Source organism: Sus scrofa, chromosome 14, assembly GCF_000003025.6.
Source record: "Sus scrofa isolate TJ Tabasco breed Duroc chromosome 14, Sscrofa11.1, whole genome shotgun sequence".
Lineage (NCBI taxonomy): Eukaryota > Metazoa > Chordata > Mammalia > Artiodactyla > Suidae > Sus > Sus scrofa.
Window position 1 is genome coordinate 38,713,603 of NC_010456.5, and position 15,790 is coordinate 38,729,392.

General features: G+C 50.7%; 1 protein-coding gene across 3 annotated transcripts in view; it reads left to right on the forward strand.

Annotated features, from left to right (window-relative positions):
• TPCN1 (two pore segment channel 1) overlaps positions 1-15,790 on the forward strand; it is a 74,510-nt gene that overhangs the window by 14,923 nt on the left and 43,797 nt on the right. Inside the window, exon 2 of one of the 3 annotated variants that reach the window (XM_021073266.1) lies at positions 1,655-1,727. The exons of 1 other annotated variant lie outside the window; for it this stretch is intronic. Coding sequence is in view for 1 of the 2 variants with exons in the window: in XM_021073265.1 (XP_020928924.1) it covers positions 10,388-10,496 (109 nt within the window). In the remaining variant the exon portion in view is untranslated. Of the gene's footprint in view, positions 1-1,654; positions 1,728-9,373; positions 10,497-15,790 lie in introns of those variants that run through there. One more of the 3 variants, XM_021073265.1, reaches the window with a different exon arrangement.

Consider the following 15,790-nt stretch of genomic DNA (forward strand, 5'->3'; position numbering starts at 1 on the left):
CCATCCCTCCAGCCTTGAAGCTCCATGCAATTCCTGCCTCATCCTTGGCACTTGGGAAGCATTGGGATGATCTGGAGCCAAGGAGTCCGTTCACAGGCTCCTCTGGCCTGGGATACATAGGCAGGCGGGTGTGTCTTACATCAGGAGCTGTATCTGGCAAGGATAGTGAAAGAAAAGCAGAGTGTGAAGTTCCCTTCGTGGCGCAGTGGTTAACGAATCCGACTAGGAACCTTGAGATTGCAGATTCGATCTCTGGCCTTGCTCAGTGGGTTGAGGATCCGGCATTGCTGTGAGCTGTGGTGTAGGTTGCAGATGTGGCTCAGATCCCGCGTTGCTGTGGCTCTGGTGTAGGCCAATGGGTACAGCTCCGATTCGACCCCTAGCCTGGGAACCTCCATATACCATAGGAGTGGCCCTAGAAAAAGCAAACGACCAAAAAAAAAAAAAAAAAAAAAAAAGAGAAGAAAAGCAGAGTGCATGTGTTGTGCTGAGCCCTGGCCACACCCCAGCATGCCAGGTTCTTAGCATCAGAAAGGACCTGCGTTCCTGCTGTAAAATGGCACAGCTTCTAACTCTATCCAGCAGATAAGTTTCTGCTTTGTTCCAGGGCACTGACACAACCCCCTAAACAATCCATCCTAATCGGAGAGCTGATCAGGAAGTTCTCAGTCTGCCCAGCCAGGGAGTGTTTGTCGAACTCTGTCTGTCCCTCATGGTAATGCCTAGATGGCTTGTGTTTCCCTTCAGCTGAGGAAAGGAATGTTGGATTCTGTCCTCAGTACCACCCTCTGTGGATTGAGGAATTAGCATCTTGGAATACAACTGGAGTATGTCAATGACAACTTAAAAACATTTTTTTGTAATGGCTGCACTTGCGGCACATGGAAGTACCTGGGTCAAGGATTGACTCCAAGCCATAGCTGCAACCTGCACTGCAGCTGCGGCAACACTGGATCCTTTAACTCCACAGCAACCTGAGCTACTGCAGTCAGATTCTTAACCCTATGCACCATGGCGGGAACTCCTAAAAATATTTTTTAAGCTCTCTTTCCCTATGTATTTTAGCTATAGAACAAGCAAGTACATAACATGATAGCAGCGTCTTTTTAATTTTTTTTTTAAGGCATGATTTAGGGCCTTTGTTTTTCCCTGGAAGATTCAGTTATGTGCGGGGTATCTCCTAGGTGGTCATTTGGAGGCTTCAGCCAGCATTTGGAATGGCACTAGCAAATATCTCCCATGAGCATTCTGTGGGTGCCACTCCTGCGCCCTGACCCAGCAGTGAATCTGAGAGCTGCCAATCAGCGCATCCTTTATGCCACCTTAAAGTAGAAGTGTCCCTGGAGCTGTTCTTGTCACTCTCCTTTAGAGGCAGCAAGCGCTATCACAGCTGATGCAGTTGGAAGCAATGTGTGCAGTCATGTTCACATAGACGGTTGCTCCTAAGAGCCCCTGTGGAGTAATAGTATTTATCCCCATTTTCCAGATGTGCGGTTTGAGGGGATGTGGAGGGAAGTGACCTGCACAGGCAGGCGGTGGCCCTGTCTCATTGTCAATGTTAATGGGCTGCTGTGTGCTCGGCACATGCCCCAGGCAGGCAGGTTTATGGTGCCCTCTTGCTCTCTGGTCACAGACCTGCCAGTTCTGCTTCCAGGTCTTGCCCGGGGGGAACGTTTCTCCAACCAAGCTCTAGTGGCCTTGAAGGTTTCATTGACTTCAGAGTATAGGTAAGGAAACCGTAAACTCAGACCCATTCACTTCACGCAGCTTTGGCTACGTTTTTGGATCAAATGAGAATGAAGCCCTCGAAGGCCAAGTCCTCTGATCTGCCTTCCTGGTCTGGCCCCAGCCACCTGGCAGTGGCCCCAGCACTTTCCATGCCATGAGAAATTCTGTCTCCAGTCCCACCCTTGGCTGACCAGCCTTCATTCTTTTACCCTCGCTCCCCCAAAATCAGAACCAGCAAGCAAAAGTCTTAAACATGGGTCTGTTCCTATCATCTCATTTAGTTTTATTTATTTATTTTTTTGTCTTTTCTGTCTTTTCAGGGCCGAACCTGCGGCATATGGAGGTTCCCAGGCTGGGGATCTAATTGGAGCTATAGTCGCCAGTCTACGCCACAGCCACAGCAATGCCAGATCCGAGTTGCCTCTTCTACTTACACCACGCTCACGGCAACGCCTGATCCTTAACCCACTGAGCGAGGCCAGGGATGGAACCCACAACCTCATGGTTCCTAGTCAGATTATTTCCACTGCGCCAGGATGGGAACTCCATCATCTCCTTTATTTAATCATCATATAATCGCAGTTATTTTTCCTTTTCTTTTCTTTCTTTTTTTTTTTTTTTTTGTCTTTTCTATGGCCACACGCACAGCATATGGAGGTTCCCAGGCGAGGAGTCTAATTGGAGCTGTAGATGCCGGCCTACACCAAAGCCACAGCAATGTGGGATCCGAGCCACGTCTGTGAGCTACACCACAGCTCACAGCAAAGCCCGATCCTTAATCCACTGAGCGAGGCCATGGATCGAACCCACGACCTCGTGGTTCCTAGTCGGATTCGTTAACCACTGCGCCATGACGGGAACTCCTCAGTTATTTTTTTCATCTGAACTACTTTGACTACCAAACCTCCCCGTGGGCTGCCACCTCTTGCTTCTGATCTGTCCCCACCTCAGCTTTCTTTCAGCTGAAAGATCTTGTCCTCTGTTTCCATGGAGCTTTCCCTAACCCTCCCTAACTGGTTAGAGTAGTGGCTGCACTTCTGCACCTTCGTGAACCCTCTGAATATGCTGCTCAGAGGCTCGCTTCCCACACCCACCCCTGCATGTGATAGATTTGATTAATGTCTTGCGTACCAAGTCAGGGTTTGCTTTGTGCCATGACGGATTTCTAAAGGTTATGAGAAAATGGAACTTTGGTGAAGTAGATAATTTAAAATATGAGCAAGAAGCCCAAGTTTGGCAAAGCCTCCTTTCATAGTATGATTAATACTCCTTAGTTCATCTGGCACTGAGCTGGGCTTTGTAAACCACGTTCCTTTCAATCAGGGTTTAACCCGTTGGTGGATTTTTTTGTTTGGTTTGGTTTTTTTTGGTTTTTTTTCTTCTTATGCCCACACCCGAGGCAAATGAAAGTTCCCAGGCTAGGGGTTGAATCGAGACAGCAACAGGGGATCCTTAACCCACTGAGTGAAGCCAGGGATTGAACCTCCATCCTCATGGATACTAGCTGGGTTTGTAACCCACTGAGCCACAATGGGAACTCCTGGATTTCACTTTTTTTTTTTTTTTTTTTGTCTTTTCTAGGGCCGCACCTGCGGCATATGGAGGTTCCCAGGCTAGGGGTCAATCGCAGCTGTAGCTGCTGGCCTACACCACCGCCACAGCAATGCAGAAGCAAAGCCGAGTCTTCGACCTACACCATAGTTCACGGCAACGGCAGGATCCTTAACCCACTGAGCGAGGACAGGGATCGAACCCGCACCCTCATGGTTCCTAGTCGGATTTGTTAACCACTGTGCCACGACGGGAACTCCAATAGATTTCATTCTTAAGTCTCTGTGACACCCATCTGAGGTGGCCTGGTTGGACAAGGTGGGAAGGGATCGCGCCCAACCCAGGGGAACACCTGAGTAGGTGCTATTCTGTGTCACACAACTGTGCCTCTTTCTGAGAGCACAGGTTTTGCAAAGGCACAGACCACATCTTTTCTGCACACATCCCGGGTCCTTAATAAACAGACGTGCATGAAGTAACGTATCTGGGAATGAATCACCAGGTTCCTAAAACACTCAGCGTCTCAAGTGACTCTGTCACAGCTTAACCAGCCCCTAGAACCATCTGGGATGACAAGGAGACTCATTCACTGTGATTAGGTCAGAAATAACCCAAGAGGGGCCTGAGCTCTGCTTCCCCTAGAGTGGCCTAATTTGTGGATGTTTCTGGTCTCTGCTTTTGGAGTTCCCCAGGGCCCCACACGAGTCCCATACTTGTCGTGTCAGCCCAGGCTGCTCTGTTTCCACCTTTCCTTCCATCTGAGCTCCCCCCCACCCTGACACTCATAGCCCGCCTCTCCTTCTGGTTAATCTCTCTGTTAGGCTGGGATTTTATTTCCTTTTTTTCTTATTCTTGTAGCTCTTGCTGGAACTCGGCTCAGGCAGAGCGATGGTGCTCAGCGCTGGCTAATGGCTTGGAGCCACTCCAAGCCGCCACATGCGTTGGCTTTCGCTCGTGGGTGGTCGTTGACAAGCGTGATGCCAGCTCTCTGTGGCTCCCCAGGGTCCCCTCTTCTCGCAGGCTCGGCTGTTCACACTTGGCTGGCCTGCCTTGTTGTTGCGAATGACAGTTTTTACTGTGCACCCAGGAGCCGGTCTGGTTGCCTTGATGGAGCTCAGACGTTCCCAGAGCCCGCTCAGCCTTCAGGCCAGGTGGTCTGTTCACTTTGGTGGCACGTTTTGTGCTGTTTCCTTTGGGAGCTCAGACATTGTCCGAGGAGCAGGGGCTCCCAAGTCTGGGGGTGGCTTGGGAGGATCCTCAGGTTGAAATGTGTGTGCGGTGGTGGAGTGATAACACGTGCTGATAACCTAGTGCCTTCTAACATTTCTTCAGCCTCTCCATCTACAGCAAAGGATGGGGTCGAATTTCTGGCGTCTTCTCTTAGCAGCTGTGCAACCTTGAATGAAGAGCTGAGCTTCAGTTTCTCCCTGTCTTTCAGTTTCTTCATCTATAAAACAGGGATAAGGCTATCTCCATACAGGGTTGATGTGAAGATTAAATGGGAACTTCATATAATATCTCCCATACCAACTGAGTGGAAACTAACTGATAGTACTCTATCAGGGTTTCATTTGCAACAAAGCAGCAATGATGTCCTTTCTCGAGGCTCTGAATAGATAATCTAAGGACTCTCTGAATTGAGGATTTGAGCTTGCCTTCCTTTCCTTCTATTACCTCTTCCAACTTCCTCTTAAGGAATGTTAGCTGAATTTTGCATTTTCCTAAGGATATTGTTGTGGCAAATAGGGGGGCAACGTGTTAATTTCCTTGACCACCCAGGTGCGTTGCAGGGACATGCAACTCAGGTAGCTCCACCTCCTGCCCAGGCTTTGTGATGGTAGCTTTTTTTTTTTTTTTTTGGTCTTTTCTAGGGCCGAACCCACAGCAAATGGAGGTTCCCATTGCTAGGGGTCAAATTGGAGCTGTAGCTGCTGGCCTGCACCTTAGCCACAGCAGTGTGGGATCTGAGCTGCGTCTATGACCTACACCACAGCTCACAGCAATGCCAGATCCTTAACCCACTGAGCAAGGCCAGGGATCGAACCTGTGTCCTCATAGATGTTAGTCAGATTCATTTCTGCTGACGGGAACTCCTATGGTGGTGGCTTTTTGGTTTCTGTTGTATTTTTCTTTTATGCATGATGCTTCTTTGGAGCTGCCTTTCCCACTGGGTGAAAAGGAAAACTGAGTAAGAGGAGGAAGAGACTGAGCCCAGTGCCGGCTACTGACGGCACAGACTTTCAGGTACTGCTGGCTCCCCTAGGAACAGTGCCAGCCAGGCAAGGCCAGGTCCCTGGAGAAGTGGCATGCCTAGGCCACCAAGCTGTCTGCGGGATGTAGACTTCCTCCCAGCTGTCACTCCCCCAAGGAGCCTGCGCCTCTCAGCCCCTTCTTGCTGCTCCTCTGAGCACAGCCACCTGCTTCAGACAATTCAGATGCTGGGGTGTGGCCAGTGTTCATGGGAGCTGGCTGGCCCCCCAGGTGCTCACAGGTAGGGGCCAGAGCAGCCGTCTGGTCCATGCTGAGTGGACACCTTCAGCTGACACTTCTGTAGCACACATGGAGAGCAAGTCTCACAGCCAGACTTGTTCCTCTGAGCTTGTCTGCTGACCCCCCGCAGAGGCCCAGGGAACGCCAATGTGCAGTGAAAAATGCCTCTGTCTCCATTTGCTCTCGTACTGCTCCCTTCCCCATCCCTGTGCGTTTCACAGTCAGCATTTCCAGTGCTTCCAGTGAATACAGGGCAGATGTTTGCCCAGGTGCCTCCCTCTTTGCTGGGTAAACGGTGGAGTTTGCATGTTTTTCTGTGTGTGTGAGAAGCCTAGGCCTTGGAGATGTATGTAATCTTTACAAAATGTTTTTTCAAAGCATCCGCCGCACTTTGCACATGGTAAGTGCTCAGTAAGTACTTGGTGATGAGTGACTGGTGGGAGTAAAAGCTTTTTGTTTCATAATAAACCCAGGGGCCCAAGAGCAGGAAGTCCTGTGCAAGTCAAGCCTCGAGGTTCACAGGCTAAAGAAGGTGGAAATCATGTCCAGTCTCACCAAGAAATTGCCTGCAGGCATCTGGCCGACCCCTTCTCTCTCGGCCTTAGCAAAAGGTGGTGGTGGACTGTGTAGCAGGGAAGGGACAACAGGGTGGTGAGGTTGACTGATCAACAATGGAAATGACCCCAGGGCTCCTGGCGAGTTAACAGCTCTGTAAATGTGTGCTCACCTTGGCTTCCCCAGGATCACCAGGGTTCCCCGGGGAAAGGAACCTTGCCCTTTTGTCTGTGCAAATTGTAGATAGGGTTATGACGTTAACCAGGACTGCCCCCCTCACCTTGCACATTTCCGATTGGTACACGTGGTCCAGGTGCTCCGTTTTGTTCCAATCCAGCAGCTCAAATCATTTCCTTTATGTGGCTTACAGCCACTTCACTAAAGAGTCAAGCTGCCTGGGCTCAAATCCCAGCCTGGCTCCTTTCTTGCTCTGTGACCTTGTGCAAATCACGTAGCCTCTCTGAGCCTTAGTTTCCTCTTCTGGACACTGGAGATAGTAGTAGTCTTTAGTTGATGGGGCATTTTTATACTTAGAAGAATTAACAAACCTAAAGCGCTCAGTGTGAGCGCTTAGTCTTATTCTCCTTTGTACACATCAGCCTTATCTCTGGCCCTTTCAGCTTCAGAATTACCAAACCCTTTGCAATTTCTCAAACATGGCTGGCTGTTTGCTTCTCTGTGCTTTATGCATGACCTTCCTGTTTCTGGAATGTACCGTCACCCCACCCCCATCCCCCCCTTTGAACACCTTTTCATCCTTCATCCTTTTTTTTTTTTGCCATATCTATATAATTTTTATTTTTTATTTTTTAATTTTTTAATTGTTATTTCCCCAATGCAGTTTTTTTTTTTCTGCTGTACAGCATGGTGATCCAGTTACACATACATGTATACATTCTTTTTTTCTCACATTATCATGCTCCGTCATAAGTGACTAGACATAGTTCCCAGTGCTACACAGCAGGATCTCATTGCTAATCCATTCCAAAGGCAATAGTTTGCATCTATTAACCCCAAGCTCCCAGTCCATCCCACTCCCTCCCCCTCCCCCTCGGCAACCACAAGTTTGTTCTCCAAGTCCATGATTTTCTTTTCTGTGGAAAGGTTCATTTGTGCTGTATATTAGATTCCAGATATAAGTGATATCATATGGTATTTGTCTTTCTCTTTCTGACTTACTTCACTCAGTATGTGAGTCTCTAGTTCCATCCATGTTGCTGCAAATGGCATTATTTTGTTCTTTTTTATGGCTGAGTAGTATTCCATTGTGCAGATATACCACATCTTCCTAATCCAACATCCTTCATCCTTTAAAAGCTGCCAGGTACATGGCCCCTGCATCCCTTCCTGCCTCTTTCCTCCAGCCCCTGTGAACAGTAGTCATTGTCACCTCCTTTTCCAAGCTGTTGCAACTAATAAATGCCTTTAATGCTCCAGAATCATGTCACTTCTTCCGCCTCCCAATGGTGAGCTCAGCAAGGGCGAAGTTCATGGTTTTACTTTTTCAAATCCAGCACTTAGCCCTATGCCTGGTATACAGTAGGTGCTGAATAAATGTCTCCCAACTTAAACTGTATTACTTTGCATCTGGAAGGTCAGCCATTTACAAACTTTGCCCTCCCTTTTTCTCTCTCTCCCCCCCTCCCAATAACAGCATGATTTAAGAAGACTGGAGACTTGCTCCCAAGGTCACATGTGCAACCTCAGGGTTCGAGATCTCTGTGTGGTCAGTGGGCCCCCGGCACAGCAGTTGCCACCCTAAATTACCAAGAGATGCTTATTTTCTTGGCCTCTGCCCAGAGTCTGTCATTTCTGGTCTTTACCCCTCCTGCCTTTCCATCCATCTCTGTTTGTAGCAGCTGCTCTCAACTTTCTGGCCAGTTCAGAGCCCTTCCATGGCTGGCCTCTGTATCCAGAGGGAGTCAGTCTCTGGATTTGGCCGCTTCGGTCCCTGTCAGCTGACTGGAAGCAAAGCTAGTGCAGGGCATTAGCCTGGCTGCTTCCAAACCCGGGCTCCTCCTTCCAGAACAGGGCTTGACCCGCCCTGGCTTGGGTGAGCCTTCCATCTTTCCTTTCCTCCTCTGGCTTAAGCCTTTGGCAGGCCAGGTTTTGGGCTTGAGACCAGCGATTCAACTGGGAGGGCTGTGTGCCAGCTCTGCCCTTTCTGGAGGTCCGTCTCTTTGCGGGGGCTCTGCCTGGGTTTACAGCCCTTCCTAACGTGTGTGGAGGACACGGGTCTGCCTCCCACGCCATCTTGGAACTGGTCATCAGCAGAGAAGCCCTGACCAGAGGGAAATGTGTGCCCTGCTTTCTTTTGGGGTCATGTCTTTTGCCTGATTTTTATCTGGGGGCCTTTAAAGAGGCAGCTGGCACAGAAGCGGGGTGGCGACACTGCGCCTGGAAAACTCATCAGTGTCGCTGTGGTTTATTTTCCTCTCCTCGTCAGGCTTTTCCCATGGAGTGGGGCTCTCAGCGACAACTGGCAAACGGTTGGGCGATTGCTCATTGTCATTCTGGTGGGCACTGGCGTCAGGAGGGCTCCAAGTGCTTTGTGGGTATCGGCATTTGTTTCTGAGATGCCCAGAGCACAGTTGGCCCTGGTCCCAGTTAAGGAAGAAACCGAGGCCCTGGGGATTAAGACTGTGAAGCAAGGGTGGGGAGGGGCATAGCCGCGAGTGAACTTGGATGTTCAGGGCTATGTTGTGTCTTTAAGAGGATATGCTGTGTGTGAGAGAGAGAAAGAGGGAGAGGATGCATGAGGTAGTATACATTTTAGAGAATGAGAATGGAAAGAAGTGAGATTGAATGGGAGTCGGGTCTTCAATATAACCTGCCCAAGAACAGTCACTGTTTTACATTCTCTCTTTTTCTTTTTCTTTTTCTTTCTTTTTTTTTTTTTTTTTTTTGTCTTTTTAGGGCCGTACCTGAGGCATATGGAAGTTCCCAGGCTAGGGGTCCAGTCAGAGCTGCAGCTGCCACACACCACAGCACAGATCAGAGCTGCATCTTCAACTTACACTGCAGCTCACGGCAACACTGGATCCTTTCATCCACTGAGCAAGGCCAGGGATTGAACCCGCATCCTCATGGATGCTAGTTGGATTCTTAACCCACAGAGCCACAACGGGAACGCCTTTGCATTCATTCTGATTAGAGCTACACCCCACGAGGAGCTCCCAGACCTTTAGCCAAAGCAACCTCTTGCCCAGGCCCCCAAAGAAGGCCCTAGTGGTTTATCCAGCCTCGGGACCCTGCTCGTGCTGGAAGGGGCGTGGGGGTGGGTTCCAGAAGCCCTCCTCTCCTGCCCTTTCTTTCCCTCTCGTCCCTGGCGGGGCTGGCTTTATAGCTGCCATATGGAAACTGTTTCTATTTACGCAGCGCCATCGGGATGCTGCTGCATGCTGTGCTTCAGCAAACGGAAACTTTGGATTCCCCGCGGGGGTCGTTTCAGAGGCCGCATGCAAAGCAGCCAGCTGTTTTGGAGGGAGCGTCTGGGCCCTGTTACATCAGCGCAGAGGAAGCCTTACCATCTGTGCAAACAGGTCATCCTGGTTAGTCTGCTTGTCCTCTGTGTGGAGAACTTTTCTCCTGCTTGGAGGCAAGTTTTGGTTCTTGTTTTGTCTTCCAGTGCCTGGCAGGTCAGCACTTTTCTTTCTGTCCCTTCTTCTCCTTCTGGGAGTGATTTTATGTTCACCTTCCCTGGGCCAAGTGCCAGGATGCAGGAGGGGAGTCAGGGGTAGGTGTTGCATAAATCTTTGGTGGCGAAGGTCGACGGGCCAGAAAAGGCTGCAGACTGGTTTCATGAGAGAGCTCATCGGCGTGCAGAACAAAGTGTTTCTCTTGGGCAAACTTTCCCAAGAGGCGCAGAATGGGATCTTGCTGGTTGTCAAGAATGTTCCTGGTCAGCTTCCTCTGGCCCTTTTAAACCCTTCTGCGAGCAGAGAAGCTGGTTTGCTGTGGAAGCAGGAAGACCGCCGCTCCCACCCTTCTGCGCTTCTGTGTATCTTTTTATCCCCCTTCTTCTCTCGGGTTTCCGGGCCAGCTGCCTCCGGGAAAGCCAGAGATGCAGAGGCGAGGGCCAGCTCTCATCCTTCTGGAGGAGGCAGTGGAGGGCCAGCTCCCTGATGGCCCGGTGGTGAGGTCGTCCCGGGTCTTCCAGCTGGGCGCTTGCGGTATGCCTTGATCTTGCCTTTCCGGCTCAGCTGGAAACACCTACCCTGCTCTGGGCGAGTACGGTGCCAGGGTCGGTGCCAGAGGTGGAGGGTGAATATGTTGATTCTTGCTGGTCTCTAATAATCAGCAGTGTGAGGGCTGGACCTGAGGTGCTGTGGTGACAGCCCAGCCCCCAGACTGCTTTGTCCAGCCTTCTCTGGGCAGGGGATATCCTGAAAGTTGCATCATCCACTTTTATCTGGAGATCTGGGGCCTCTCTTTCTCCCAGGAAGTGCAGCTTCAGCCCAGGTGGGTAGGAGTAGACCAGGCCAGGGCACCAGGTCTCCAGGGCAGGTGGGTGCTCACAGCCCCCGGGGTCTGAGGCTCCCCAGGTATGACCTGGAGCAGACCCAGTGGGCCTGATGCATGGGGTGACATAGGGATAGCCCATCCCCTGGGACTTCATGCTAGTCAGGGGACCGGGGAATCCTGCACAGCCTCACTGTCCATTTTGAGGGCACTCATTCCCAGGCACCACCCCACCTGAACTACAGACTCCCCGTCTGGGCCCTCTCACCTCTGACCTGTCCCCTTACAACCCCCGCCCCCCACCTTCCTCTCTTTTACCCTAGTCGCCCTTTCTCTTGGGAGGCCGCCAAGCCTTTGAGCATTACTTATACTGGACAATAAAGCACTTGGGAGTTGGAGCTTTTCCATCGTCGCTTTGGCGGCTTCTCCAACCCAGGAAGTGGGAAAAAGCAAACCGGTCCAGGGAATTAGGAATTAGGCTGCCTTGGTGTGGAGGCTGTGGATAAAAGGAAGGGGATGGGCCACGGCTCCTGCCTTCCATCTGCGCCTTTTCCTTAATTCCTTGATGTGCCGCCCAGCCAGCTGCTCGAGCCCAGGGTGAAGAGACTCTTGGAAGTCACCTGTGGCTTTCCTGAAAAGCCCCACAGCGGCCCTTGTCGCTGAGGGCCTTTCAGCCCCTCTCCCTGTGCCAGAGCCACAAACAAGCAATCAGGCTTTGCCTTTGGGGATGTGGAAAGCAGGCCAGGTTCTGTGTTCAGAGCGAGTTAAGGTTGACCGGTCAGAAGTCTGGAACAAAGTGTTCCCTGGAGGGGAGAATTTTCCGTTCTTTCCCTTCAGCTCTTTGAGTCCTATTTCCCTTTATTTAATTATTCAAGATTCTGCCCTGGATGACTTTTGGGCACTATAGTCCCTCGTCATCAAATCCTTCTAGGAATGATCTTTCAAAAACACAGGGAGGTCACATCACACCCTTCTTAGTGCCCACAGGCACTCCCTACTGCACTCACAGTGGAGCCTGTCCACCAAAGAGTGGGCTTCTGGAATCTTCGGGGCACCTTCCATCTGACTTCTATTCCGGTATGTCTGCCGAGCTCTCGTGCATCGTGCCGACACTGTTCTGGGCTCTGGGGACACCATGAGGACCAGGACAAAAGCCCCTGATCTCACAGAGCTGACATTCCAGGCAGGGAAACGGGCGCTAGTCAGGCCGATGAGTAAATAAAGGCCCTCCAAGGGGGTGATCCAGGCCCAAGAGGAAGCAGGGGGCAGTGTGAGGGAGACAGGGGATGGAGGTGTGACAGGGGACCCAGAGGCAGCCTCTGCTAAGATGACGTTGGCCTGGCACCTGACAGATGCGAGGAGGCCAGCAGTTCAAAGATCTGGGGGAGGCCTGGGGGTGCAGTGAGTGCAAAGGGCCTTGGCAGAACGTCCCAGGCCTGCCCCAAGATGACGAGGAGGTCTATGTGGCCAGAATGAGGGGTGAGTGGGTGAGGTGACAGCAAGAGGTCTCAGACTGAGTTTCCTTGGACCTTCTATCCAGAAGAGGATTTGCGTGTTTTCTCAAGAGTCGGAGGCTGGCATATTTTGGGCAGAGGAGTGGTACCAGTGGTGTAGGCTTTTTAAGGATTATTGTTACACTAAGCTTATTATATTTGTTTTATTTTTGTCTTTTGTCTTTTTAGGGCCACACCTGTGGCATATGGAAGTTCTCAGGCCAGGGATCGAATTGGAGCCATAGCTGCCAGCCTACACCACAGCCACATCAACACCAGACCTGAGCCACGTCTGTGACCTATACCGCTGAGCAAGGCCAGGGATCGAACCTGCATCCTCATGGTTAATAGTTGGATTTTTAACCTGCTGAGCCACAACAGGAACTCCTGGGAGTCATTTTTCAAGCCATCTGTACCCACTTGCCTGTGCCCTCACTGTCTCTGTGTATCTGTAAATCCAAAGATGCTGAGTTGCAAAAGCAGCTAGTCCAGCTCCCGGTTTGCCGGGTGAACCTCCCTCTGTTGAAGCATCTTCTTGAGGCTTGTGTTGATGGCGTACTTGCTGCCTTAGCAGATAGGTGCCCCTGGAGGGCAGGGACTGTCCAGGTACCTCTGGTCCCTGCCTTGGGCCCCCGCACCTAGGAGCTGCCCTCTGCCCCTGGGATGCCCAACAAACCAATGAACAGAACAAAGGCATTCATTGTTGTTTTTCTTTTTAATGGCTGCACATGTAGCACATGAAAGATCCAAGGTTCGGGGTTGAGTTACAGCTGTACTTGCAGGCCTGCGCCACAGCCACAGCCATACTGCATCTGAGCCTCATCTTCGACCTACACTGCAGCTTGCAGCAACACCAGATCCTTAATCCACTGATTGGGGCCAGAGATTGAACCTGTGTCCTTATAGATACTCTTGGGTTCTTAACCTGCTGAACAACAGGAACTCCCATTCTTGGTTTTAAAATATTTTTATTAAGAATTCAGACGTCCCATTGTGACTCAGTGGTAATGAACCTGACTAGTAACCATGAGGATACTGGCCTGTGGCCTAGGCCAGCAGCTATAGCTCCGGTTTGACCCCTAGCCTGGGAACCTCTGTATGCTGCACGTATAGCTCTAAAAAGCAAAACGTAATAATAATAATGTGAAAATAAATTTTAAAAAAGAATTATTTCTAACTTACAGATCCCATTAGGAATAAAATGACAAATACATATGTACTCAGCTTTACCAGAGTTTAGTAATTACTTATTTAAATAAATTAAACATGGCAGAGTTAAAACCCCTCTGTCCAGTGCATTTGGGGAAGCTCTTGTTAGATAAGCCTTCCTGGGATCTGGCAGAAATGACCAACTTGCAACACCCCTTCTCAAGTCCTTGGTCCACCCTTTATAGCCTCACAACCTGTCTGCTCTCACCTGCTGGCCAGCCAGGTGTGATCTATGGCCAGAGCACATCCATTTTGTCTCTGATGCTCACTGTCACATGAGGGCCCCAGCAGCCCCAGCTGCCTTCTGAAGATCTCCTTGTCTGTCAGGAGTTTGGGAAGGGACAGGAAATGGAGAAAGATGCACCAGGAACCAGATTCTAAAGACCCTTGCTGAGTCTCAGCCTTTCACAAGGGCGAGCCATCGAAAGGCTTTTAAGCAGCAGTGTCAGATCAGATTTCTGCTTTACAGACTTCATCCTACGACAAGACTCTCCCACAGTTAAGATGGCCAGGATAGGCGCAGGCAGCCAGGACCAGTCTGAAAGCTGTTGCCATCTTTCTGGTGAAAGGCAGGAGGCTTCTGTGAATGGGGAGTAGAGATGGATTAGGGAGAGACCCTCCCAGACCTGGTGACTTACAGGCTGTGACAGGTGGAGGAAAAAGGTGATGGCAGAGATTTCCTGTGGGGCTTGTCCTCCCAAGGCAACCAGAAGGCCGGTCCTTCTCCCTGTCCCAGCAGTCCCCATGGATTTCCAAGACTGGACGGAATTGTTTGTGCACTGGGGCGGGGGGAGAGACTCTCTGTCACCCAAACGAGGGCCCTTCAAGGTACCAAGGGCCACCTGCTCCTAGGCAGGACTCACTGGCTTGATTGTGAATGAGGCGGAAGTGGTGAGGACCCACCTGCACTGTGGGATGCTGGTGTAAGTGGTGAGGACAAAGTGGAGAAGTTGGGGGGGACCACGTGCCTTCTCCCCAGCAGGATGGGCTGAGAGAGCTCCGGGTGGGAGGCAGAAATTGGATCAATTTGCTGAGACCCCCTACATGAGAGCAAGGGCTAGGAAGACTCATACAGGGGGTCTCTAAGGCAGGGCTCATGCAGACACTTATGTCTAGTGCAGGCAGGGAAACTGGCTCTAATGTCCGCTGCCATCTGTGCCAGTCTGTTGCCGCCCACCCCGCACCACACCGCTATCTATTCCAGCTAGGACTGCACTGGCTTCTGTGCAGGAAGGTTGTGGAGGACAGGCGCAGGCACATGAGATCCTGGCACCATCCAGCTGCCTGTCTTCGTGTTTCTCCTACTTGGGAGTCACGTTTTGGCTCAGGCTTCCCTGGTCCATGCAAGAGGCTGGAGAACAGTGGTTTGACCTTCTCCCATATCAGCCTAGGGCTTAGCTCTTTCAGAAATGGACATTGGGGTCAGAGCTGGGAAATGCTGGCCTTGGTAGGGCAGGACCCAGTATGATCACATGCTGGCTATAGACAAGATGGCCTGCCTCCTGTTTGTTACCCCATTTGAGTGATGGAACCACTGCTGTATTTTTAATTCTTTTTAGCACTGCCTTGCCACCCTTTTTGGATTTCCAAAATTTTTTTCCTGGGCCAGGAATCAAACCCATGGCACAGCAGTGACCCTCGCTGCAGCAGCAACAACACCAGATCCTTAACCCACCAGGCCACCGGGGAACTCTCAAGAGCTTCCAATTTTTAAGAGTATGCAGCCTACCATTAGGAGCTAACCAGTCTAGTTTGGTATCCAAGCCCCATATCTTGATGGCTGCACAACCTCAGGAAGGTACTTAACCCTTTCTGCACCTTAATCTCCTCAAGTCTGAAGTGGGAATACTAATAATACCTTCCTCATAGGACTGTTGTGAGAATTAAATAGCTTGGTTTGTATAAAGTACTCAGATATGTATCAGTTATCTATAGCTATATAATGAGCTACCCCAAAACAGAGTGCCTTAAGATGACAACAGCATTTATTCTGCTCAGGAATCTGCCATTGGGCCAGGGCTTGGTGGAGAGGCAGCTTCTCTGTTCCATGCAGTGACGGGGGCTGGAGGGTTTGTTTTTTGAGATAACTCATTCAAAAACAAATGACTTAGCAGTTCTGTTTGCGGCACAGAGGAAACGAATCCGACTAGTATCCACGAGGATGCGGGTTCGATCCCTGGCCTTCCAGTGGGTCAGGGATCTGGCGTTGCTGTGCACTGTGGTGTAGGTCACAGATGTGGCTTGGATCTGGCATTGCTGTGGCTGTGGTGTAGGCTGGCAGCTGCAGCTCCAGTTTAACCCCT